General features: G+C 45.7%; 1 protein-coding gene across 2 annotated transcripts in view; it reads right to left on the reverse strand.

Moving 5' to 3' along the window:
* Positions 1-27,322, reverse strand: part of LOC115180205 (protein O-mannosyl-transferase TMTC2) — a 76,096-nt gene that overhangs the window by 12,673 nt on the left and 36,101 nt on the right. For both annotated transcript variants that reach the window (XM_029742105.1, XM_029742106.1), the window contains exons 3-9: positions 15,674-16,544; positions 15,249-15,363; positions 14,414-14,499; positions 13,061-13,245; positions 12,420-12,498; positions 8,887-9,008; positions 463-544 (exon numbers count right to left, since the gene is read on the reverse strand). In XM_029742105.1, coding sequence (XP_029597965.1) covers positions 463-544; positions 8,887-9,008; positions 12,420-12,498; positions 13,061-13,245; positions 14,414-14,499; positions 15,249-15,363; positions 15,674-16,544 — 1,540 coding nt within the window. The remainder of the gene's footprint in view (positions 1-462; positions 545-8,886; positions 9,009-12,419; positions 12,499-13,060; positions 13,246-14,413; positions 14,500-15,248; positions 15,364-15,673; positions 16,545-27,322) is intronic.

Genomic DNA, 27,322 nt, shown 5'->3' on the forward strand with positions numbered 1-27,322 from the left:
AACCCTTCGCCTGGCTATGACTCTATAAGGAAATAAAATATGAAGTGCAACGCTGGAGAGATGAGAGTTGCAGACTCATGTCTATCAGAGCAGAGAGGGATCATAGAAAGTGAATCTCATTCTAGTTCTGTGAGAGATACAGGCACACATCTCACACAGCCACGAGTTGGTCTCAACCATAGGATACAATGATGCACAATCCATACTGTAAATTCAGGCCGGCGCAACCCGAATCAAGTATTAGAATATCAGGCAGTACAATTAACGAAGAGGCAACTCAAATTAACTTGAATTTGTACATGGCAAAAAGTACATTTTTCATGCCATGAGAGGTACCGGATCCAGCCAAATAGCTTCCAGAACGAATCAGTCCAAAACGGAGAGGTGCCGGATCCTGTTCCGGCAGGATCTGGCTCAAATGAAGCAATGTGCGCGGTACTTCATATGAGTTCTGGTACATACCATAATGCATGTAGCAGTTTCCTTTGGAAGGGTCCAGCTGGATGGCTCTTCGATAGTAACCCTCTGCCTCAGTCTTCTGCCCCTAGGAGACAAAACAGGAACGTTTGATTAGCTACTGTAGATCAGTTACAAGTCGTCCTCAGTCATTAATTGCGATTTAGCTGATGCTCGCAGTCGTTCCTGTTTCTGGCACGGGCGTAATTGTGCGGCTGCAATTAGATTTACTCAAAACCCAAAGCAGACGTGAGTTGCCATATGGTAGAAGACTGAACATGCAAGAGAAACCAGAAACCACCCACTCTCCTCGTAAATGAGATTTAGCAAATATTTCACAGTCGAAATGTGGATGGGGAAATCAGCAGTAAATGTGAGCAACCGTTCCATATGCCCCTGATGTGCCAGGTTGTTTCAAACAATCACCATATCCTGTAGGGCAACAACAATCATCTGAGTTTACTCTGCATCTGCTACGGATTATTTTCCTACGCTTTCATGCATGAGTTGACACGTGGTAGCAGGGCCTCAACTGTAAACCAGGAAACTGTACTCCATAGAGAACGCTCCAAACCCCCTTTTCCCCCAGCAGCAGAGTGTGTGTGTGTGTCACACTATCACCTTTTCTCAGTCAGAGAGTGTGTATCGCACTATAGCCTCGCAACAAACTGAAAGCGATACCGCTGCCTCTGTGTGTACAGTCCCCCCCCTCCCATTGTTCACGCTTCCGCACTGATTGCTTCCATATTGGCTATGGATTTGCCATTCTACATAGAATAAGTGGACTGGGCGTATTAGGCTTGGTTCATTAACTATTTCTCATGCCCGCGTTCGCTCTAAATGAAAGAAGACAATTAATTTTCCAGATGACTTTGTCATATTTTCCCTGGCTCCTTTCCCAGCCAGTGTCAGAAGGTGGACTGTTAAACACAATACTGTGGTCCTTCAATGGACTGGGCCGTGTCGCATTTGGAGGATTGCGAGAGGTGTGCAACGTTAAATGTACATGAACGCTAAGTTTGTCACACCCTGATCTGTTTCACCTGTCTTTGTGCTTGTCTCCACCCATCTCTTCCCATTATCCCCGTGTATTTATACCTGTGTTCTCTGTTTGTCTGTTGCCAGTTCATCTTGTCTTGTCAGGTCTCACCAGAGTGTTTTCCCATCTCATTGCTCTCTCTAGTTCTGTTTCCTAGTTTCCCCAGTTCTGACCATTCTGCCTGCCCTGACCCCGAGCCTGCCTGACGTTCTGTACCTGCCTGACTCTGACCCGTTTATGAACCTCTGCCTGTCCTGACCCCGAGCCTGCCTGCTGTTCTGTACCTTATTGACTCTGCCCTGGATTACAGACCTCTGCCTGCCTTTGACCTGTCTTTTGCCTGCCCCCTGTTTGGGTCAATAAACATCTGTGACTCTAGCTGTCTGCATCTGGGTCTTATCCTAAGTTCTTGATTATGTTGTTTTTTATTCCTCTGACCCTCTTATCTAGCATATTCGAGCCTGTCTTGGGAGGGAGTAGCAGGCCTCAGAGGGCTTTAGCGGGTAGCGTTAGCGCCAACTCCGAGTGTAGCCAGCCACAGAGGGCTTTAGCGGTTAGCGGCGGCTCCGAGTGTAGCCAGCCACAGAGCTCGTAAATAACATCAGCGCCGGCAACGGGAGAGAGGCCCTCAGGACTCTGCACTGCACTGTGTAATCATCCGCCTGGCGACAACACTCTCCTGTGATGTATGTCCAAGGGAGATGATCTGAGACAGGAACTGGGGGTTACCGGGCGGAATAGGGCCGTTCTAGTCATGTCTGACTGTGTCCTAAAGAAAGTCCTTGGTCAAAAGTAGTGCACTATATCAGGATTATGGTGGCATTTCTGATGCAGACTCAGTCTAGACTCTAACCTGGTTACTGTGAACAAAGAGTTCAAAGCCAAACTGAACAAAGAACACACCACAAATCTATACAACCTCACTAACCCCATTAAAGTACATGACTCTTTACGAATGAAACAGTGAAGTCACGTACTGTAGTACACGTCAGGGTGAGGTGGGACTTGAGTTTGACACTTTGACCCTTTCCCCGAGTCGGTTGACTCCTTATGAGCCAGCTGCATTATCAATACGTAGGTCCCCCGTGGCAAGACGGCCCAAAATCTCTCCCTGATTGAGTGATTTAATAAGGAAGCGGGGTAATTGCATTAAGTCCTGTCCGGCAGCCCATTGTCCCAGGTCTAGTCGTGTCCTAATCTCCTGTTGTTGAAGGGCTCTGTTATGAGGGGCCACTCGTGGCTCAGGGCCCCGGATGTAGGGACCCGGGGGACCCAGCAGATGTCCAGCTGTGCTGGGGTGACTCGGGTCTGAACCCAGGGAGACTGGGGGTTTAGGGGAATGGAACTCAAATCAGATTAGGAAAATGGGAAATTAGTGAGTTTGGGAGCGAGACCCTTCCTCAGCCCAGACCGGACCCCTAGGGGTGCAGCTGTAACCCCTCCTATATCAGTGAGGAGGATAGAAGGAGAGATGGGATGGATGATGTGGTACGCTGAAGAGCAAAACCTCCTGTAGATTCCTAGTACCTCAGTTACCTCAGGCTGTGGAAGGAGAAGAACAGAAGGTCAAACTCCTCACAAGGGCTCAGCAGGACTGGTTCAGTGGGTTCTAACAGGGTTCCTCTCCATAAAGTCCTCCTAACTAACCCAAGTCAGCTGTGAACACATGTTGTCACGCACGTTTTTCTCTCCCCAAAACACTGTGGGAGTGAATGAGAGAGGTGGATGGAAGGGGGCTGGGGGTCAGAGTGCACCTCAGAACAAACAGCCAAACCTGTAGGGGAGAAGTCTGGGAAGGAAATACTGGACCCAGCAGGCTTAGCTGGAGCGCTTCATAACACCACACACATTTAATAATGTCACACACACACACACACACTCCCTATGGCTGTGACCTTCAGACAATCACACACCCAGCGGAGAGCCTGATAGTTTGAAAGGTCAGTTTTTTTACAAGCTTGTACCCTAAGACAATAATTATTCCTCAATCCATTGTCTCCTTGGTTGTCGTATCAACAAAGTTTATAGTGGCAGAAGTTTGTCTCTCTGCTATTTTATCTCAAAAGACTGCAATTAGCCTAACATTAATAAAAAAAACATCTTGCATTTGCATACCATTATTCTACGTGTCTTTTTCCTTTAGGCCACCAATGACAAAAGCATGAGTTTGCATTGCTTCATCACGCTTTGTGTGAGCCAAAGCCTATTTGAGAATGTGTGGACAGTCAGGAAGGACACTGGAGGACAAAGAGTGAAATGAATGGATTAGAATAGAGGCAGGTTGTAGTTACATTGATGGTAATGGCAATGATGTTAGAGGTCATTTCCAGTACAGCTGTAGAACGTTTTTCTATCTGTTAACTAACTTCATGAATGGTCTTAAAAGTGTTGTAGTCTTGTGGTTAACAATACCTACATTATGAACACCTGCTCTTTCCATGACATAGACTGACCAGGTGAATCCAGGTGAAAGCTATGATCCCATATTGATGTCACTTGTTAAATTCACTTCGAATCAGTGTAGATGAAGGGGAGGAGACATGTTAAAGAAGGATTTTTAAGCGTTCATTGTGGAATGCATCCCTGTGGAATGCTTTCGACATCTTCTAGAGTCCATGTCCCAATGAATTGAGGCTGTTCTGAGGGCAATAGGGGGTGCAGATATATATGTTCCTAATGTTTGGTATACTCAGTGCATATAGACTATATTATATATTATAGCCCTATTGGTTAACAAGGTCGTGTGAAAATAAGCTTCCTATTGGACAAGTTCAAGTCCATTTCATTCCATTTTGGGTGAGTCTTGTTGTTGCTTTGTATTTTAAGAAACAGAGTGTTTGCCAGACCAAAGATTCTGATGCTTCTGCGCATGTGTGAATGATGTTCTGATCATGTGTATATTTTCTACTTTATACGTAGAGAACAGGCTATTGAGGTGAATGGTGCTTGTTTAATAAAGTTAGATCAACGTCTGCAAGATCACATAATGTAGTATTCTACATAACAGAACCGGATATAACAGCATAGTATAATGTTACTGTAAGACACCACTGCACTTTTCTCTCATGTGGCCAAAAGCGTGCCACCAGGCAAAATATACAGGTAGTCTATGTGATAGTTTATTAACACCATATATACACAGGTAGTCTATGAGACAGTTTATTAACACCATATATACACAGGTAGTCTATGAGACAGTTTATTAACACCATATATACACAGGTAGTCTATGTGACAGTTTATTAACACCATATATACACAGGTAGTCTATGAGACAGTTTATTAACACCATATATACACAGGTAGTCTATGAGACAGTTTATTAACACCATCTGTTCTAACATTCACTCACTGTACATTGTCCAAAACAACGGCGCGGGCTCCTCGGAGACAACGGCGCGGGCTCCTCGGAGACAACGGCGCGGGCTCCTCGGAGACAACGGCGCGGGCTCCTCGGAGACAACGCCGCGGGCTCCTCGGAGACAACGCCGCGGGCTCCTCGGAGACAACGCCGCGGGCTCCTCGGAGACAACGCCGCGGGCTCCTCAGAGACAACGCCGCGGGCTCCTCAGAGACAACGCCGCGGGCTCCTTGGACACAACACTGTGGGCTACTTGGAGACAACACTGTATAACTCAACAAGATCTAAACGCATATCCAGATGAAAATGATTACGATCCAATGGTTGGTATGCAGATGCTGCATGTTTCACTAGTAAAACTTGAAGAATGATCCTTCACGATCGAATGTGGTGGTGTTTTTGTCTTACAGTAACATTATACTATGTTATATATGATATGTAGAATACTACATTATGTGATCTTGCAGACATTGACTCAGCGTTGATCTAACTTTATTAAACAAGCACCATTCACCTGAGTAGCCTGTCGTCTACGCATAAAGTAGAAATATACAAATGCGCATGACGTCATCCGCATAAGCTTTGAGATCATTAGTTGGCGACTAACATTCCCGAAAAAGTCCAATCCGCAGCCACGGCCTGTATACACAGAATCTCACAACGCGGTCACCATGCAAACCAAGGCGTGGCATCATTCTGAGAACTCACACTGCCTACCTGCTCGACTAGTTTTGGCTTGGTGAGAGCGTGTGTGCCTGTGTGGTTTAAGCGAGCCGCATTTCATTTAGAACTGAGAGAAGAAGTTAAGGGCTATTCTGAGGCAGTTCACAGGGAACAGGTAAGAGTTGGATTGCCACTTCCATCAAACAGCAGTGGTCTTGTATCCGTTGTGCTGTGGCTACTGTAATCAGCGGTTAACACTGAAGAGGCCTTTCTTAAAGAGGCAATCTGCGATTACTAAATCTATTTTGGGATTTTAAATTAAAGAATATAACTTACTGTATAAATGCCTCATGAGCTTAGTTCAACTGTCGTACCCCATCAGAACCCAAAATATAAGCTTGTTTTGCTCCAATGTTTGTAAACAGTGTAATTGTTAACAAACACTGTATAGCCTCAACACATGGTTAAAACTATCATTTTGATATCATGGATGGCCAGTCCTTGCATCAACAGCTCTGTCTATGAATTTTAAAGTGGTTACAGCTACTCCCTTTACCAAAACAGTGGTGGGTTGACTGATGTGTTATTGTTTGAACTGCAGATTGCCCCTTGAAAGGGATAGCACACTCCCAATGTAAACTGGACCTACAGGACTTCCATTTACATTTACATCATTTAGCAGACGCTCTTATCCAGAGCGACTTACAAATTGGTGCATTCACCTTATGATATCCAGTGGAACAACCACTTTACAATAGTACATCTATATCTTTTTTTGGGGGGGGGGGGGGTTAGAAGGATTACTTTATCCTATCCCAGGTGTTCCTTAGAGGTGGGGTTTCAGGTGTCTCCGGAAGGTGGTGATTGACTCCGCTGTCCTGGCGTCGTGAGGGAGTTTGTTCCACCATTGGGGTGCCAGAGCAGCGAACCGTTTTGACTGGGCTGAGCGGGAACTGTGCTTCCGCAGAGGTAGGGAGGCGAGCAGGCCAGAGGTGGATGAACGCAGTGCCCTTTGGGTGTAGGGACTGATCAGAGCCTGAAGGTACGGAGGTGCCGTTCCCCTCACAGCTCCGTAGGCAAGCACCATGGTCTTGTAGCAGATGCGAGCTTCAACTGGAAGCCAGTGGAGTGTGCGGAGGAGCGGGGTGACGTGAGAGAACTTGGGAAGGTTGAACACCAGACGGGCTGCGGCGTTCTGGATGAGTTGTAGGGGTTTAATGGCACAGGCAGGGAGCCCCGCCAGCAGCGAGTTGCAGTAATCCAGACGGGAGATGACAAGTGCCTGGATTAGGACCTGCGCCGCTTCCTGTGTGAGGCAGGGTCGTACTCTGCGAATGTTGTAGAGCATGAACCTACAGGATCGGGTCATATATGGTTCTGTTATGTAGAATACTACATTATGTGACGTAGTATTGTCTGTCTGTAGATTGAGACAGACATTCTACAGTCATTCTCCTTCTAACAGGTTCACCATGGAGAGAAAAAGCCTATTTGCTCTTTCCACCTCTTGCTTCCCCTGGCTTTGGTCTCTGCAGATCCGCCAACTCTCAACCCTATAAGTAACTTCAGGAACTTTGAATTTGGCCACAGCTTCCCATGCATGGCCTCATGCTACTCCACCATTTTGCTAACAATGTCCTCGTTGGCAAAAACAACAGCAACAGCCTAATCACACCACTCTTTGTGCCATCAAGGGGAGACTGGGGGCTTCCAGTGGTACGATAACGCTAAACAGGTGCTTCCATCCCTGGAGGAACGGGCTTAATACACGGCAGGGAATCTCAACACACAGACAGTCTCCACGAGGGCTTGGCACCTACCTCCTTACGTCACTCAAAGCTATTACCTCATGCCCTGATCCATAGAGAACAATAGGGACAGAATCATCCTCAAAATGCAGGGGAATGTGGTGGAGGCAGTCTACATAACACAGCACTACCCACAAGACGACCCCCGCAGCAAGCAGTACGACCCTGATAACACCTTCCTCCTAAGTGATCAACTGAAAACTGGAACAACGGGTACGCCAGAATTAGATGTGCAAACGTCCCAAGGAGTCTGCTGGGTGTGGGGATGATGGTAGCCCTCTACGCGGACAATAAAATGACCTCTGTTAGCCCCCTTGGCATGTGCAGCTACGGAAGCTTCGACACCAATGTAAACCTAAACCCCGGCCTGCAGGTCAGGCTCCTGATCAACTTGCACTCTGTCATCATGAGCGGCCCTAAGAATGATGACTCTGACCGGAAGATTCCTGTTAACATACCCCATTTGACTCTGATGTCAGTCTGCAGCTCTACACTAAAGCTGGCCACGCCTGCGCTCGCCTGTTCATCAAGAAGACCTTCACTGATTGGAAGAACAAACTATTACAGCTGGGTAGGATTCTACTCCTCTAACAAAATTGAACATACATTTTATTATGACTCTTGGCAGTGGGCTGTTTTGTTCACTAAACAGGTGGACAACGACACAGACCCAGATATCTACACCTACAGGTCTGACATGTCCATCTCGCCCGGGGTCGAAGTTCGATTCTTCAATAAAATAACCTTTTTTGAAAAGTATGTCCTCGAGGTACGCACTGCCCCATGGGAATCTTAATGCTGTCCAACCATAATTTTCTCTCCATTATCTCAACATTATATTATACAAGGATCATTCTCACAGAGGCAGAGATAGAAGAGGGTCAAGGTGCTATTGAACCCAACATTTCCAATGCTATGGGGGACACACAAAGCATCTGGTTCCTCTCATTTGGATTGTAATCATATGGTTTCCATGGCAATGTAACAGCTCTGAATTCTACTTTGAAAGTATTCTGACGTAAGTAGGAACTACCATCAAAAGCCTCAGACCCTATAACCGGTCACATATATTTCAATGCATATCTGAAACGTGTCAAAACTGCACGATTCTGCACAGAATGACTGGCAGAAATCCGTTCAAAGGAATGCAAATCTTCTTTTCTACACATCAGATCATACACAATATTACCTGATGCTCTTCCTTGAGTTGTCCTGAACTTTCCACTTTGTTATAAAAATACAAATTATTACTCCTTTCCCATATTTACGCTATTTTACATATTTTCTTATTAGCCTTATGAACATAGACATTTTGTTTGTATCTGTACCAGAATGGTAAAAAAAGACATCAAATGAAACAGAAATGTCTGTATTGGTTGATATTGCAAAGAAATATTAGATATCCCAAAATATCCACATCAGTGCATCTCTAGCTTCTGTGTTGTCTTTTGTCGTGTTCTGTGGTAAAAAATGTAATAAAAATTCACTTTTATGCAGCTGTAATCAATGAATGTGAGGAATTGTCTGGCCTTGAAGAAGTTGGTAGAGGAGGGACTTACAATGATGGACAGGAGTTTCCCATAGGTCAGGTGTGCGGGGATGTGGTCTGGCTTGGCCCTGAGCGACTCTCTGTACCAGTGGCCCGCCTCCTCCAGCCTATTCAGCCTCATGTAGGCCTCTCCTGTTAGGGGTCAAAGGTCACAGGTCATGGGCGATACGGCCTCTCCTACTGTATGGGGGGGTCAACATTCAGAGGTCAGAGGAAAGGGGTCGTAGAGAGACCCATGACCTCAATGGCTTCTCTGACACTTTATACTAAGAGGAAGACTCGTGTCAAAGATGTTGTAGTATGATGGGTTCTGTGACTTTCCTTTCTATCTATCTAGCGCATTGGTCACCAACCGGTCGATCGCGATCCAAGGTATTCCTAGTCGATCACCAAACATTTCTGTACAAAGCCCAACGATAAAGCCTTGTGTTCCTATTTATTTTATTCGTTTTCGCGCTGTTGGTGCACTTGATTCAGCAGTCCTAGCCCCGGGAAGGCAAAGTGTCCCCATTTTGAACCATTTCATGTGTATGAGGTAGAACTCTGCCTACCCGGCAAGCCTAGAGAACAAATCAAGTGCACCTATAGGTCTACCTTTGGCCAATCAAATACCTCAGAGGTGATACTGTGAGATTTCAAATCTTTTAAAACCATGACTAGAGAGAGAGCAAAGAGCTGCTGTTTTTATGAGTAAGTTTGTTGTTACTCAGCTCTGCCAACACTTTGTTCAACACTTTCATAAGCCATAAAATATGTTCTCCCTACTTCCACTCACGCTAAAACCAGCACTGCAGCTGCAATTAATGAGTATAGCAGTGTGTTTCTATGACCTTGCGTTCCTTTTAGCTGCTTGTGTCTTTTTTAATATCGAGGTATATTTCACTTTCTCTGATCATAGCAGTAACAACATGAATTGGTGCATGGGGCAAAAAATTATGCAGTGCAACTTAAGTTTCCCCATCAGGTGGAAGACTGTCCCCTTTTCTCAGAGGGAGGGAGAGCGGATACCAAGAGAGTATTTACACAACACAATGTAAAAACTGCTGGTTGCATGGAAGCTACCTCCCCACTGCTCTCTCCCTGCCTGTGACTTCTGATATGAATGATGGCATGTTCCAGTGCTTCCCAGTGTCTGATGAATAGAGTTCTATAATAGATCTCCAACAGGTGCACGGCTGATAACAAGGCAGATGGAGCCCGACCCACTTCCAGCCCTCCATTCCTAAAAACAATCGTCATTCCACCAATAAAAAATAAATATTCCTCCGTTAAATCAAACCCCTGACCCCAATTTCAGTTGGAGCGTGACCGGTTTCTCTCGGAGAACGTCTCTGTTCTCAAAGCCGTGAGAATCCCAGATCTGATCCCAGCGCAGCGGCGCCGATCCCCGGGGCCCAGATGACAGCCCCCCTCTCACCTGAACAAACACTCTCCCTCTTCTCAGGCCCCCACCACGCGTCATCCCAAGAATGTTGCCGACACGGCACAGAAATCTCAACCATGCAATCAGGAAGGGCTTCTAATAATGTAATTAGTGATAGAATAACACAACATGGGACATGACTTATTATAGCCAGCTTAGTTTGAATTCCCTTCGAATCCTGATACACATCTACATTAGGATTGCCTGCATATTTTGGAGCTGTGGTGTTGGAATGGAATTAAACCGATGTTATCTGCTTAAAGCACATCAAATAGCTTCATTTCATGGAAATAATACGGGCAAATCTCTTTTTGGGGGGGGGGAACTGAAGACCATAAGCAGGTTGTTCTACTACCACCAGAATGAGTCATTCTAAACACATCTTCCTCAATTACATGAATCAAAGATGAGGAGAATTATCATATGTGATAGGTGGGAATTAAGAAGGATATTTGGATGATTAAAGTCGTCTCCCTGAGCCAAGTCTTCCCCGTCACGCGGTGAAGCTGTTGCCACTACCCAGCTTTTCACCTTCAGTAATTCAAAAGCCTGACATGGCTCTAGGTAGACTGTCAAACTAAATCTACCCCAGAAGACAAATTAGTTTGCTTCCCCATGAACAGAATACCAGAGATACCTGTCAACTCCATTTTAATTCCTGACTGTCAGCCCTGCAGAACACTGTGCTAGACAGGGATCTAGGATAGAGTGACCTAGGGTAGAGTGATGGTAGAGTGGAGAGCGATCCAGGGTAGAGTGACCTAGGGTAGAGTGATGGTAGAGTGGAGAGTGATCCAGGGTAGAGTGATGGTAGAGTGGAGAGTGATCCAGGGTAGAGTGATGGTAGAGTGGAGAGTGATCCAGGGTAGAGTGATGGTAGAGTGGAGAGTGATCCAGGGTAGAGTGATGGTAGAGTGGAGAGTGATCCAGGGTAGAGTGATGGTAGAGTGGAGAGTGATCCAGGGTAGAGTGATGGTAGAGTGGAGAGTGATCCAGGGTAGAGTGATGGTAGAGTGGAGAGTGATCCAGGGTAGAGTGATGGTAGAGTGGAGAGTGATCCAGGGTAGAGTGATGGTAGAGTGGAGAGTGATCCAGGGTAGAGTGATGGTAGAGTGGAGAGTGATCCAGGGTAGAGTGATGGTAGAGTGGAGAGTGATCCAGGGTAGAGTGATGGTAGAGTGGAGAGTGATCCAGGGTAGAGTGATGGTAGAGTGGAGAGTGATCCAGGGTAGAGTGATGGTAGAGTGGAGAGTGATCCAGGGTAGAGTGATGGTAGAGTGGAGAGTGATCCAGGGTAGAGTGATGGTAGAGTGGAGAGTGATCCAGGGTAGAGTGATGGTAGAGTGGAGAGTGATCCAGGGTAGAGTGATGGTAGAGTGGAGAGTGATCCAGGGTAGAGTGATGGTAGAGTGGAGAGTGATCCAGGGTAGAGTGATGGTAGAGTGGAGAGTGATCCAGGGTAGAGTGATGGTAGAGTGGAGAGTGATCCAGGGTAGAGTGATGGTAGAGTGGAGAGTGATCCAGGGTAGAGTGATGGTAGAGTGGAGAGCGATCCAGGGTAGAGTGGAGAATGATCTAAGGTACAGTGATTTGGGTAGAGTGAGCTGGGGTAGGAAACAGAAACAGTCTCCCGGACATGGGTTGGTCCTGGCTTTGATCATGGGAAACACTTCACTGGAAACTTTCATTTTCAGCCCATGGTTGAGCTTGGTCTGTGCTTGAACATATGTCAATCTTTAGAAAATGCTCACCTTTACTCTTTCGTTCCCTGTCACCAGATTCTAGGATGTTAACAATACAGTACATGATGATATATGACCCTCAAACTAAACCTGGGACCTCAGAGCCAGTTCCACTGCATTTTTTCATTGTTCCCTTCTAAATCAGGGACTGATTTAAACATGGGACACCAGGTGTGTGCAATTCATTTTCAGGAAAGACAGAAAATCACCAGGCTCTGGACCTCGTAGGGTAAGAGTCGAGTAACCCTGATGTATGAGAATGTATGAACTGTGTTAGTTTTGTAAAGTGCCGTGTTTATTGAACTTGGTGAGTAGAGATGGGGGAAGAATCCCCCAAAATATTAGTGAAAAAATAAATGTTCTCCTGCTATTACTCACCCATCATGTTGTAGAGACTCTGAGGTGCAAACTGCTTCGGCATTTTCTGCACTGCTTCTCTATAGACAGACAGAGCCTCCTGTCATAGGGGGGAGGGCAGTTAGTCACAGTGTGTTTCATCAGTGTGTCACCATCCACCAAGCCTCTTCCTCACTGTCTAATGGAAAGGGCTTCAGGAAGATGAGTCTTTAGTCGGCTCTGTCATTTTGTCATAGATAAAGAGTTAGTTCATTTGAGCAGTGGCTGAGCTCATATAAAGCCAAGGCCGGAAGCTTAAGAAAGTTCAGACAGCTAGTTTTCAGGAAACTCAAGAGCTTAAGTACACTATCACAGTATGCTATCAAACTACATTTGCTGTATACATCTTATCCATTGTATTGATATGTTTCTACCATGGCTCCACTGTACTGTAGTGTAGTGCACCTCCATACATTATATTTCTATGTTTTTGCCATGGCTCCACTGTACAGTAGTGTAGTGCACCTCTATACATGCTATTCATTTTATTTCTACATCTCGGCCATTGCTCTGGTTCTAATGTACTTTATTGAAGTGTACTTTTATAGATTCTATCCATTGCATTTCTACGCCGCAGCCACTGCCCTGTCTCCACTGTAGTGTAGAGTACTGTAGTATCATACCTCCTGCAGGCCCTGCTCGTGGAGCAGCTTGCCCAAGTTGTACAGGCAGCTGGTGACGGAACTCTTGTGGGCATGGGGGTCCTTCAGGTTCTCGTCTGGGATCTCAGCGCAGGTTACAAAGGTCCTCTTGGCCTCCTCCAGACCACCCTGGTTCATCAGGATGATGCCCGTGTTCAAGTAGGCCGCTGTGGGGTGACGAGAGGGCGCAGAGGAGGAGGAACAGAGGGAGAAGACGGGGTGGAGGAGGGGGAAAGGGAGGACAGAGGAAGAGGAATGAGGGAGAGAGGGGGCAGAGGATGAGAAATGGGGGAAGAGAGGGGGCAGAGGTGGAGGATTAGAGCAGGAAGAGAGGGGGGTAGAAATGGAGAAACAGAGGGTATAGATAGCAGGGAAAAGGTTTAGGGGCAAGAAAACGAATCACATTTTATTTGTCACATTCGTTGAATACAACAGGTGTAGACTTTACAGTGAAATGCTTACTTACTGTCACGTTGGTATAAAGGGTCGGGAGACAGGTGCAGGAATGCGTAATAGGGGTTTTTATTTCCCAAATTACAGGGTGCCGTGTAAAGGCATGGGGACGAAGACCAAACAAACACGTATACAAAACACAGGGTAGAAACCCAAACAAAAGAGTGAGGAGTACCTTGAATGAATACACAATCGCACAATGATACCACACGGGACGAGACCCGTAATCTTCTGTGCAATACACTCGGCACGAAAGCCAAAACAACACAGCACAGGTATTCACACGACCAACAGACATTGGAACAATAATCGACCAGACAATGGTGAACAAAGGGCACACGTATACAATTACTAATCAATGGGAATAGGGACCAGGTGTGCGTAATGACAGTTCCGGAGGGATCCGTGACAGTTTGTGTGTGTGTGTTGGAGTGTCAGTGTAGTATGTGTGAGTGTGTGTCCAGAGAGGTTGAAAGAGAGGTTGATGAGAGAAACTGAGGAATTAACAAGTAACTCATGCAATCCAAATCCCCTGCTTTTCCCGTCCTCTGCTAGTCTGATACAGTAAAATATGTCTACACATTACATACGTGAGCAGTCAAGAGTGAGATTGACTTCCATTAGACTGTCGGCTGAAACGGTCCGATAGACCTCTGAAATGGGCCAGACAGACGCATGACAACTAATTCAGCATTAACACTGGGCCGTGATGAAAACCTGAATGTTACATTCAATTCATCTAATTGAATTAAACAAAGCCAGAGACAACCCATTAGGCAGGGCCCGTATCAGCTCCTTTCATCTCCACCGGCCGGCCCCGATCGCAATCACTTCAGCCCCGCAATACGCCATTTTAGGAAATGGTCTCTTAGCAATACTTACACGCCAGAGTTGGCCTGCTCCCAATGGCCAGCTTATAGTAATGCAGTGCCTCTGAGGACCTGTGGTTCTCTTGAAGCAGCAAACCCCTGGTGGAAAGAAGACAGGTCCAGAATTATGGTAGAATGAAGCAGAGGAAAGAGAGGTCTACAGGGCAATCAGGGAAACCATGTGGCAACTCTGACTGTTTGGGTTTTAAATCTAATTGCAGCCTAACATTAGACAGTGTTTAGTGACACTCGCTTTATTTGTTAACTATCCGTAATCTCAGAACGACACCTTCATTAAAGGTGTGTCATGTAAACACAGAAATGTGTTTGTTGACAAAGGTGACTCTTCCTGTTTCTTGATAGGGGGACAGGGAGTAGAGAGAGGGGAAGAAAAACACTGTCGGGTGAGCGGGAAATGTGGGCCGGTTATGAAACTTAGCACCTTTGACACTCAGAGGGTTAATGTGGGTATTAGAACTGCCTTCATGTTTTCCCAGAGCCCCGTAAATCATGATTAATGAAATCACTGTCAAGGGGAACAGGATCCCATCTGGGGATAAAACAACCCATTTCCTCTCTCTCTCTATCATCTTCCTCTCTGTTTCTACACTGCCCGCTCCTTCTCTTCATGACTTTTCTCTCTCTCCCTCTCCCTTTCTCTCTCTCTCTCCCCCTCTCTCTCTCCCCCTCTCTCCCTCCATCCCCCTCTCTCCCTCCATCCCCCTCTCTCCCTCCATCCCATTATTCTCCCTGTCTGTCTAAGCAGTATTGATGGATGGTAGCTTTCATGGCCCTTCATCCTTGTTGAGGTAGTGGAGAGATGCAGAGATGACACGTCTCACACTCACAGATTATACAACATGTCAGCCATGTTTCCACGGTAATACAGGGCATTCCGGTACGCCCTCTCCGCCTCGGCCATCTTGCCCTGGTTCTTCAGGACGTTTCCCAAGTTGCCCCATGCTAACAAAGAGAGACAGGTGTCTGTCAAGTGCATACAGGTATTGTGTAATGGAAAGATCTTGAGTTTTGCATTTATGAGGAAAGATTACAAATCATTTATGACATATATTTTATTCTTTATGGGCCAGTTTCTCAGCCATAGAATAAGACTAGTCCTGGACCTAGAATAATATAGAACTGAAAAAATTTCTAATCTACATGAGAGTGATGTAATTCTCAGGCCTAACTTTATCACAGTGGGGCTAAAGTACCAAACCAAAGGCCCATATTCCAGAATGTGTTGGTTAGTCAACAGTCTCCTCCACACTACCTTTAGCGGGGTTAACACTGATCCCTGACTTGTAGAGCATCTCCTCGTTGCTCCAGTCCCTGTTCCTCAGCACCGTCTTGATGCCGTACAGCAGCACCAGGCCCGCGCACAGACCCAGCAGCACGATCCTGGGGCCCCTGGTTCTCAGCCTGACGTACAGGGCCCGGGTCCCCACCGCCACCAGCAGACAGAAGCCCATGCTGGGTATGTACAGCAGCCGCTCGGCCACCACGAAGCCCACATAGAAGAACAGGTTTGTGGCCGGGAGGAAGGGCAGTGAGAGTAGGCCCAGGGAGAAGACCACCACGTTCTCCGTGTAGGGGAGGGTGGCAAGGGAGGTCCGAGGGGAACATTGGTAGGTTTTGGTGAACCCATTCCCATTGAGGGTGGTTTTCCCATTGGTCTTTGGAGAGCCCTGCTCTGAGTTTATGTTGTGGTTGCCGTCTGGAGGATGGTAGCTGTGCCCATTGGTGAGGGCCTTCCCGTTCACCAAGTGAGCTTTCCCATTGGTCTCCTTGGCCTTGGAGTCGGGGCTGCTACGGAGGCCATACCAGGCCAGGAGAGTAAATCCAGCATAGAAGGCTACGGTGTGAAGATTCCTCCAATCAGCAAAGGTCTTGATTAGCGGTAGAGCGTCCATGGACCAATCGAAGCTGAGCTGGACAGGGCATAGGAGGAGCCAGGCGTTGGCGGCAGGCAGGTAGAGGAAGGTCAGAGTTCGCGTGAGAAGGTGCGGCGAGTCGGCCGCCGGGTTGTCTGAGTTGGAGAAGTTGGGGGGCTTGTTACCCATCCAGTAGAGACGAGCAGCCAGGAGAAGCACGCCCCAGGAGACCAACACACTCACACTCAGCAGTACAGTGGTGTTCCTCTTCTGTAGGAGAGAGAAAACATTATAGGAATGTTATGGGAACTACCCTGGGACTTCTGTGAAACGTTCAGGGAACCTTTAGAAAACTTTAGCATTCTGAAAACGTTCCTGCTCGCATTCTGGGAATGCATTGGTAACTAGAAATAGTTTATTGGGCTGAAACTAAGTCAAATCTATTAGACAAAGTAGTAGATATTTTCTTTAACACAGAAGCATTTGGTTTTGGTTTATTTGGTGTGTATTCATAAACATTAGTGCGAAATGTAGAATTTTGATTTAAATCTCGACCATGTGAAAGGTCGATGACCTTTATGATTTCACATCGCGAGGAATTTCTAGAATAGAACTGTTTAGAAATGAGGAATGAAATGGAAGGAATGTTTTTGCAAAAGCTGCCCAGGGCACAAGCCGTGTTCATGCGCAATTGACACAGCCAAGCGCTCTGTGTATTATTGGCAAGTCCTCTGAAAAAAGTATCTACAACGGCCAGAAATAATATGGCTCTGTTGCTACACAAACACAGAAAGCATTTTTTGAGAAATTAAGCATTGATAGCACTGAGAGACTAAATGGGGGATATTAACACTTCACATTCATCAGAAAACATACTTGTGGGAATCTTTATCAAATGACCCTCCATGTTGGTGTCACCTCTATTCATATGTTTCAGTTTGATTTAATAGAATAATGCCCTAAAGGACAAGGATTCTTCTCATTTGACTGTGGGATGAGAAATACTGGTAGGCTAGGCCAATTCCAGGTGAACATATGCTATTACTGCCCAATAAAGTAGCTGTGAAACTCAATGTAAATGTACGCTAAGCTCATACCTACATCAATTACAGTTAGGCCTATGTACATTAAAATATACATTTCAATGAATTCCCTTTCATTTAACCAGGCGTTTCTTGGTTAAATAAAAGGTTAAATAAAAATGAACAAGCTAAGAAAACCACTCCCTCATCATTCCCCACGCACTCCTTTAGATCAATTGACCTCTAACATTCTGGAGCACTTGGTGCCGGTGGAGTTTAACAGTTTCCTTTGCCCCAATAAAGACATGTCAAATAAACAGAGCATCTACTATACGTGACCAATAGACCACGACACTGGACCCTACTACCAACTGCATACGATGACATCACGGCGGCACTGTGTTTCTCTCATTCTTATTCCGTTCATCCATCTTCCTGCAAAGCAATGCCTCTAAATTTGATATAGAACAGATCCGTCCATGTATTGTAGCATGGTGTCTTGTATGCCCAAATAGGCTATGTGTTTAGACTAGCTAAGTCCCTGAGTTGTGCAATTTGACTGCACAACTCAGGTCTAGGGTGGGTCCCGAAATGGCACCCTAATCCATACATAGTGTAGGGAAAAGGGTGCCATGTCAGATGCTGCCCTAGTGTGTGCTGGGAGAAGTAGAGTGGGGAGGGCCCGATTCAGATTGTTGGCCCATTTCAGACTTTTAATCAGCTCAGAGCTCACTGTGTCGGTATGTAGATTCTGTTTACAGCTATAAGAGGATTAATGCCATGGTATGATCAGCGTCAGGGTCCTTATTAAACACCTTCCACTGGCCTGTCACCACGTTCAGCTTTCAGCTCCATCAGGGACATTACTGTAGTTAGACCAGGACTAGTAACTTCAAAACTTCATTACAGCTGCCAAATGTTACTAACCCATCCCCTCATGAACTTCTCAGAGGAAAATGGACTTTAAGAGAGATTGTTTGCTATTTTTACAGTTCCTAATGGCTTTATGAATACATATCTGGCATAGGAATTAAGACCTTTTTTGGCATGTTAGGCTCATAAAAATCTGGGAATTGTATTTTTTGATGAATAGATTAGAGCACTAATCGAATCAAAAAAGGCTGAAACAGAAAGCAGCCAGGGGACGACTGTATGATAAGTAGAGAACAGCTCAAATATTATTTCACTTTGTTTTACAGGGTCACACTCCTGGGCCCATATTCAGAGTAGGAGTGCTGATCAGTTTAGTCTTTTACATCATAATGAATAGGATTATATGGACACGGAGGAACCTGATCCTAGATCAGCACTCTGACTCATACCTTGTGTATACGGGCCCTGTCCTCTGGACAGGTCAGCAAAATGTTAAAGTCTAGAGTTACCGTTGCTATGGTTACCGAAGGTTGTCCGGTCACGTCCTTGACCCCCCCGATTCTGGCTAATTAAGTCACATCTGTCTAGACTTAGGGGTCACCGCAGTCCGGAAGAGAGAGGCTGCAGCTGTGAAAGGAATGTATTGACACATATACCAGTTGAACAGAACATATTGCTCTCTCTCAGGAGAAAGTTGGGGAAACGCTTTACTTCAAGCCTGTAGGTATAACGCAGTTTGAATGCATTATAACACTTGTCATAAGCATGTATGGCCCCCTTATGATGTATTGTGATCTCATAATCCAGTTTATCATAATCCGTCGGTCTGATGGTCTAAAGAAGAAATGTAATTAATTTGGATGAATCTATATGGACGCTTTTTAAAATATAATATATAAATTAAAATATAGGCTTCCTACTGTCCAGACAGAGACCAGGGAGTTCTCTCTTCTCCCTACTGTACAGACAGAGAGTGTAGCTTCCATCCACACACCAGCCTCCAGTGAACTCTGGCTGAACCTGTGGGGGTGGCATGAGAGCTGTGTGTGTGTGTAAGTGTTTTCATCACAATCTCACCAGGCCTTTGAACATTTCTGTCTGTTTCGCAATTACAGACCTAATTTACTCCCTACTTTTAAATGAGGTTACAAAGTCAATATAAAATCATCTCAGAGCACCGCAGAGATCAGTAGACTGAGTAAGTGTTATCCCCAGCATGACATAGGCAGCCAGGCAGCTGCACAGCCGAGGTCTCTAGTTCTCACCCTCTTTTCACACTCCAAAACTGCACCGAGTCATGCCGAGCCGAGCCATGCTGAGCTGTACTGCACTGGCCTGGTCACGCATCTACCATAGTTACGGTTGTCACGCTGCAAAGGTCAATGTGAACAGAAAGGATCAGAAGTAAAGAGTATGGCTCCGGTTGGCACGGCAGTATGAAAATGGTTAGTCTCATTGCCAAAGAATGATGTTGTACACTTTAAACCTGATGGATTATTCCTCAAACAATGTCATTGTGCTCCTAACTGTAAACAGAGAAAATCCTCTTTAAAAGTGTCAGTAGCCTACAGTTCAGCTGGAAGTAACGTACATTCAGTATATCAAATCAAATATATTCATAAGCACATAAACATAGCCCCAGTTAACTCTCAACAGAGAGCTCAGAGAGAAACTATTTTCAAATAGTCCTGAGCGAAGGTTATGACCATACTAGTGCGTACGAGTTTTTGAAACCTGCATCTCCAATTACCCTTAAATTAGGACTAAGGAGTTTATTAGGATTGACTTGTCCTGGACAATAGACATGCTTCATTTGTCGGACCTTCACTTCAGAACTGAGAGTGTGAGACAATTTCATCTCTCTGAAGAGGAGAAGATTTCCTTTGAGATGAGGTACATGTGACTGTAAGATAAACCAATTACAGAAAATCTGTGTTTTCAGTCTTCTCTTTCTGTGGAAAGATATCAAATATGACCGGAGAGATTTGAAGATTTTTGGGCTGAAGGGAGTAAGAAACTCAGAGGGAAGAATTGGATATTGATTTCTGAACCAGAAAGCAGACACACAAAGGAAGAGGCTATGTATTTCTACCAGAGGAGATGAGGTTATTGATGGGATCGTCTTGTTCTTCTTGTCTGGGGAAAATGCGGTATGAAAAATTCAATCTGGCTCCATTTCACCTTCCAGTAGGTTTCCTCTCCCAATTCCCAATCTTGCCTTAATTTACTTGAAGATCAATCTCGGACTCAAAAGGCCAAAGCCGCGGTCTGTCGACGGTGATGGCGATTCCTCAATCAGGATAAATTGAGACAAAATGGTCGCTTAATTTCCCTTAAATTCTGAGTGAGAGTCTGAAACTCCACCAATTCCTCTAAAGCACTAAGATAAACTCACCTGCTTACTTTTCTGCACTTTTCTATTACGAACTTCAACCTTTCTCTGTGTATCATTCTATTTCACAACTCATCTGGCTATTCTGTGAAAAATGACTTTGCAAAAATAACTTTACAAAAAACATTTGACTTGATTTTATGTGCTTTGATTCTAGAGGTACAGTCGAAGTCACCCAGGGCAATGCTAGGATGTATCATTGATGATTTCTCTGTTTGAGTTACTTTATTTCCAGCGTCAGAGCAGCTCTCTCATTGGAGCTCATAAGATCTGTGGCTGGTTAAAAGAGCCGGAATAATCCCTTGCAGCATGTCAAAGCTGCCGTCCCACTCGGGCCAAGGCTTTCATCTAAACACTGCGCTCTCCACAGATCTCACACACTACGCTCTCTTCACTACATAAGACCTCTCTGCTTTCCATCCGCATGGGAACTGTCCGTCCCTCCCTCCCTCTCTCCCTCTCCCCCCCTCTCTCACTCTCCCTCTCCCCCTGTCTCTCTTTCTCTCTCCCTCTCTTTTAAAACGACATGGTGACCAGCCCATTCTTATCTCTGCATTGTGTTTGTCATTCATCATTAGCCATGTTCAAACATTGTCCTCTGCTGCGTGTGGTCCTCTAATACCCATCGTACTGTTATTAGTGTCTGTTGGTGCTGTTCAAGACGTGTTTGAAGACCCAGCGGGATGAGGTTGACATTAGTGGACTCTCATAAAGCTGCCTGTGGACTGACAGAAAGCAGCAGGGGGAAAGAGCCTACGGACTTCCTCTATAAAGTCACGTCCCGTTTACACTCCTCATCCTCCTCATAAATCCTCCTGGTATATGGGCCTTGGTTGGGCCTTCTTGGACCATACTCTTTTAGTTAGAGTTAAAACAGTAACATTGGGTATGATAGCCAGGCCACTGTTGCACTCCTATCCCTAGCCTGATCCTTACAATGCTTGACATCGCAGCGCTGCCACCATATGTCCCCTCTGGGTGTAGGATGAAGTTGCCCCTAGTTTCCCCACTACTCAGAGACTGTTAAGATGGCGCCGAAGAGGATGGCTGACGTTTTACGTTGTTTGTAACTTATTTCTTTACTTATTTTGTACATAAATGTTGCTGTTTCCGTCTCTTATGACCAAAAATAACTTCTGGACATCAGAACTGGGATGACTCACCACAAACTGGAAGAAGCTTTTTCCTTTAACGAGTCCGATGAGAAAGATATACTGCTCTCCCGGGAACAGGCCCAGATCCCCGTCATTTGCGTGAAGAAAAGACGGAGGAAAAGAGGATGCAGATCGGGCTGCATTTTGAGAATCCGTAGGCGAGCGAGTAAACTCCCACTGCCATCAATTCTACTTGCTAACATGAAATCATTGGAAAATAAAATTGATGACCTATGATTATGATTATCCTACCAACAGGACATTAAGAACTGTAATATCTTATGTTTCACGAGTCGTGGCTGAACGACGACACGGATAAAATAGAGCTGGAGGGATTTTAAATGCACCAGCAGAACAGAGAAGCTACATCTGGTAAGACGAGTGGTGGGGGTGTATGTCTTTTTGTCAATAACAGCTGGTGGGCGATGTCTAATATTAAAGAAGTCTCGAGGTATTACTCGCCTGAGGTAGAGTACCTTATGATAAGCTGTAGACCACACTATCTACCAAGAGAGTTCTCATCTATCTCTAAGAGACAGAACGCGTCTCCTTCCTGAGCGGTGACTGAAAAGATTTGGCATGGATCCCCAGATCCTCAAAAAGTTCTACAGCTGCACCATCGAGAGCATCCTGACCGGTTGCATCACCGCCTGGTATGGCAACTGCTCGGCATCTGACTGTAAGGCGCTACAGAGGGTAGTGCGTACTGCCCAGTGCATCACTGGGGCCAAGCTTCCTGCCATCCAGGACCTATATAATAGGTGGTGTCAGAGGAAAGCCCATAAAATTGTCAGCGACTACAGTCACCCAAGTCATAGACTGTTTTCTCTGCTACCGCACGGCAAGCGGTACCAGAGTGCCAAGTCTAGGACCAGAAGGCTCCTTAACAGCTTCTACCCCCAAACCATAAGACTTCTGAACAATTAATCAAATGGCCACCGGACTATTACATAGACCCCCCCAACCCTCCATTTCTTTTGTACACTGCTGCTACTCACTGTTGTTTATTATCTATGTATAGTCACTTCACCCCTACCTACATGTACAAATGACCTCTAACCTGTACCCCCGCACACTGACTCGGTACCGGTACCCCCTGTATATAGCCTCGTTATTGTTATGTTATTGTGTTACTTTTTATTATTTTTTACTTTCGTTTATTTGATCAATATTTTCTTAACTCTTCTTGAACTGCACTGTTGGTTAAGGGCTTGTAAGTAAGTACAGTGGGGGGAAAAAACGATTTGATCCCCTGCTGATTTTGTACGTTTGCCCACTGACAAAGAAAGGATCAGTCTATAATTTTAATGGTAGGTTTATTTGAACAGTGAGAGACAGAATAACAACAAAAATATCCAGAAAAACGCATGTCAGAAATGTTATAAATTGATTTGCATTTTAATGAGGGAAATAAGTATTTGACCCCTCTTTTAGGGGACTAAAATTGCCACCAATTTTTAGGGGACTTTTGTGATGCTACAAACCTTAAAGTGATGCTACAAAAGTTAAGGATTGGGGGAGAAAGCTGATCCTAGATCTGTACCGAGGGGAAACTTCACCCCGGAGTATCACCTCTGTGTGGATGCAGTCCATTGGCCAGTGTTTTTGATGGAACTCTGATGTCATCAACCAGGGACATCCAGGCCGTTTACACTTCTCTTAACACATTGGGCCTTTTCTCCTGACTAGGTACATTCCCCCAGTTAATCAGACAGGACTAGGGTCCGGCCATCAGTGGCTGACTTTGATGAAGGGACCTTATTACTGAATACCACTCGATATAAAGGCTGAAGTGGCGCTAGCACAGGGACCCATAATGGGACAGGTCATCGGTTCACATCCCCCACTGGGATGGAGGGACTACTGGACCACCCTGCTTCTCTCTGGGATTGCTGCCTATAGAGCAATAGAGAGACTGAACCAGTGTTGTCAGGCAACTAAAGGTAAGCCAAACATTATCCATCACTTTATTTCAGATATGACATATTGTTAGACCTACTAGCCAACAGATAGATTGCTACATTTTTTCTTTCATGCACATTGTTCTAGTTGTAGAAACAAGTAGCCTTCCCCACTTCTGTAGACATGCCACTAAATACAGAACGTGTGAGACTCCTCAGCTCTGGCACAAACAAACACATACAATCTTACCACAGACAAAAAAAGAGCGAGAAAGAGAGAAAGAGTGAGTGAGGGAATTACCACCGCAGGCATCATTTTACAGCTGAACGCCTCTGTGGAGGATAATTGCCACGGCATTCATCAAGCGGTCGTCAACCACCGTCGCACTAATCTGCAGCCCCGGGCCTCATTGAGACATACGAGGGAATCTACTGTTTCTGTCACACTTTAATTACACGCCAAGAAAGGGAACATCCAATCATATGCAGCGTCCTTCGCCCCGTGCATCCTCTTAAGTAGAGCCCAGAGTTTCTCCTGACCACATGACCTAACGAGGAAATGATAAAAACTCTGGACCCTAATTACAGTCTTATAGGGACCATAGTTACAGTCCTATAGGGACCCTAGTTACAGTCTTATAGGGACCCTAGTTACAGTCTTATAGGGACCCTCGTTACAGTCTTATAGGGACCCTCGTTACAGTCTTATAGGGACCCTCGTTACAGTACTATAGGGACCCTCGTTACAGTACTATAGGGACCCTCGTTACAGTACTATAGGGACCCTAGTTACAGTACTATAGGGACCCTAGTTACAGTCTTATAGGGACCCTAGTTACAGTCTTATAGGGACCCTAGTTACAGTCTTATAAGGACCCTAGTTACAGTCTTATAGGGACCCTAGTTACAGTACTATAGGGACCCTCGTTACAGTACTATAGGGACCCTAGTTACAGTACTATAGGGACCCTCGTTACAGTACTATAGGGACCCTCGTTACAGTACTATAGGGACCCTAGTTACAGTCCTATAGGGACCCTAGTTACAGTCCTATAGGGACCCTAGTTACAGTCCTATAGGGACCCTAGTTACAGTCCTATAGGGACCCCAGTTACAGTCCTATAGGGACCCTAGTTACAGTCTTATAGGGACCCTAGTTACAGTCCTATAGGGACCCTAGTTACAGCCCTATAGGGACCCTAGTTACAGTACTATAGGGACCCTAGTTACAGTACTATAGGGACCCCAGTTACAGTCCTATAGGGACCCTAGTTACAGTACTATAGGGACCCTAGTTACAGTACTATAGGGACCCTAGTTACAGTACTATAGGGACCCTAGTTACAGTACTATAGGGACCCTAGTTACAGTACTATAGGGACCCTAGTTACAGTCTTATAGGGACCCTAGTTACAGTACTATAGGGACCCTAGTTACAGTCCTATAGGGACCCCAGTTACAGTCCTATAGGGACCCCAGTTACAGTACTATAGGGACCCTAGTTACAGTCTTATAGGGACCCTAGTTACAGTCTTATATGGACCCTAGTTACAGTCTTATAGGGACCCTAGTTACAGTACTATAGGGACCCTAGTTACAGTACTATAGGGACCCTAGTTACAGTACTATAGGGACCCTAGTTACAGTACTATAGGGACCCTAGTTACAGTATTATAGAGACCCTAGTTACAGTACTATAGGGACCCTAGTTACAGTATTATAGAGACCCTCGTTACAGTCCTATAGGGACCCTAGTTACAGTATTATAGAGACCCTCGTTACAGTCCTATAGGGACCCTAGTTACAGTATTATAGAGACCCTAGTTACAGTATTATAGAGACCCTAGTTACAGTATTATAGAGACCCTAGTTACAGTATTATAGAGACCCTAGTTACAGTATTATAGAGACCCTAGTTACAGTATTATAGAGACCCTAGTTACAGTATTATAAGGACCCTAGTTACAACATTATAGGATATAACTACAGGCTATGACTAGGGACAAGAGTCTTCCTGGTCAGGTGACGTGGTCAGAAAGAACTAAGCCCTAGGCTTAAGCACAACTAAAAGATAGCCACTCTGAAGCTTTGATAAAGGGCTCGGAAGCAGTTGACACTGTTATTGATGCTGTGCATGGTGAAGAGCTTATTCCTGAATCACCTATCCACCAGTCATTCTTTCACTCCTTCATTTCACACACCTTTATTTTGAAATGCTTCCTGTGCTCATCCATCATTCTCTGCTGATTGTTTGTTTTTGACAGGTGGAACGGAACGGGAAAAAGAAGGAGGTAATACAGAAGCTATATGGCTCTGCCACTTTGACTGAAACACACACTCCAACCTCTGCTCCACAGACTGTTGTTTCCTGGACGTGTGTGTGTACGGGATGCTAGTGTCAGAGCCACTGATTTGTAAATCTCCCTCTCTCTCTCTCTCCCTCTCCAAGGCCCCTCTACCTCTTTCATTTCAGTCTGATTACAGAACTAATAGGATGAGAAATGGAGCGCCGGTCACTAATAAGTCAGCTAATAAGAAAGGATGGGTTTTACCTCCCCCTCCGTTTCCTCTCACTGCAGAGTAAATAACACAAACAGTTCAAATTGTCAGGAAATCTTTAGAAATAGCTAAGCAAATGCTAACATGCGCAAAGATAGAATTGGAATGCAGTGCCTCACTGCCCAATATGATGCAATAACAGAAGTGAATTATTGTTATTCTGCCATCACAGTAAAACCACACTGACTGGGCAGACAAAGAGAGGTGAGGTGCTCTCCTGGTGCAGTGGGTGAGAACGAGTGGAGAGACACAGATAAAAGAAGGGAAGTGAGAACATAGTTTCCTTCTTCTCTCTCCCTCTCTCTCCGTGTTCCCACACATTTGTTTTTCAGGTGTCTGGGGTCGTAATTGGCGAGCGATAGCCTCGTGGTCACAGCCCCGGCATCTGAGAGATTAGGAGGCGGGATGGGGTGCCATGGGAGAGGAGGGCTGGGGTGCAATGGGAGAGGAGGGCTGGGGTGCCATGGGAGTGGAGGGCTGGGGTGCCATGGGAGAGGAGGGCTGGGGTGCCATGGGAGAGGAGGGCTGGGGTGCCATGGGAGAGGAAGACTGGCATGGGAGAGGAGGGCTGGGGTGCCATGGGAGGGGAGGACTGGCATGGGAGAGGAGGGCTGGGGTGCCATGGGAGAGGAGGACTGGCATGGGAGAGGAGGCAAGGAGGCAAGGAGGCGAGGGTGATAAATGAGCCAGATGTGCTGGCAGGAGGCGAAATAGGAGGTGCAGGGTTGGCACCAGGATCTGTCGGCTGGATCTGGGAGACTGGCCAGGTCCATTGTGTATAAGGGTAAGGGGAGGAGGGTACTGTCTGTTGAAAATACCTGCTGCACTATTGAATAGATTAACAGAGAATGTGGCCAGAGGGGGAGGAGGGTACTGTGAATGAGTGTACGTGTGTGAGTGTGTGTATATATGTACGTGTGTGAGTGTGTGTATATATGTATGTGTGTGTGTGTGTGTGTGTGTGTGTCTCCTCTAAAACCTTAAGGGTTGTAGATAGATGCCATCGTATCAGTCTTAATTGAGGACAGATGCTACAGTACATCTGTTTCTCTGCTAGGGTCCACTGGCTGTGAAAACACAACCAGATCCTTCCTGCTGAGCAGAGAGACTTCACCCTGCCTCCCTCCCTCACTCTGATCCTCTGGGC

This window comes from Salmo trutta, chromosome 40 (assembly GCF_901001165.1).
Source record: "Salmo trutta chromosome 40, fSalTru1.1, whole genome shotgun sequence".
In the NCBI taxonomy this organism is placed as follows: domain Eukaryota; kingdom Metazoa; phylum Chordata; class Actinopteri; order Salmoniformes; family Salmonidae; genus Salmo; species Salmo trutta.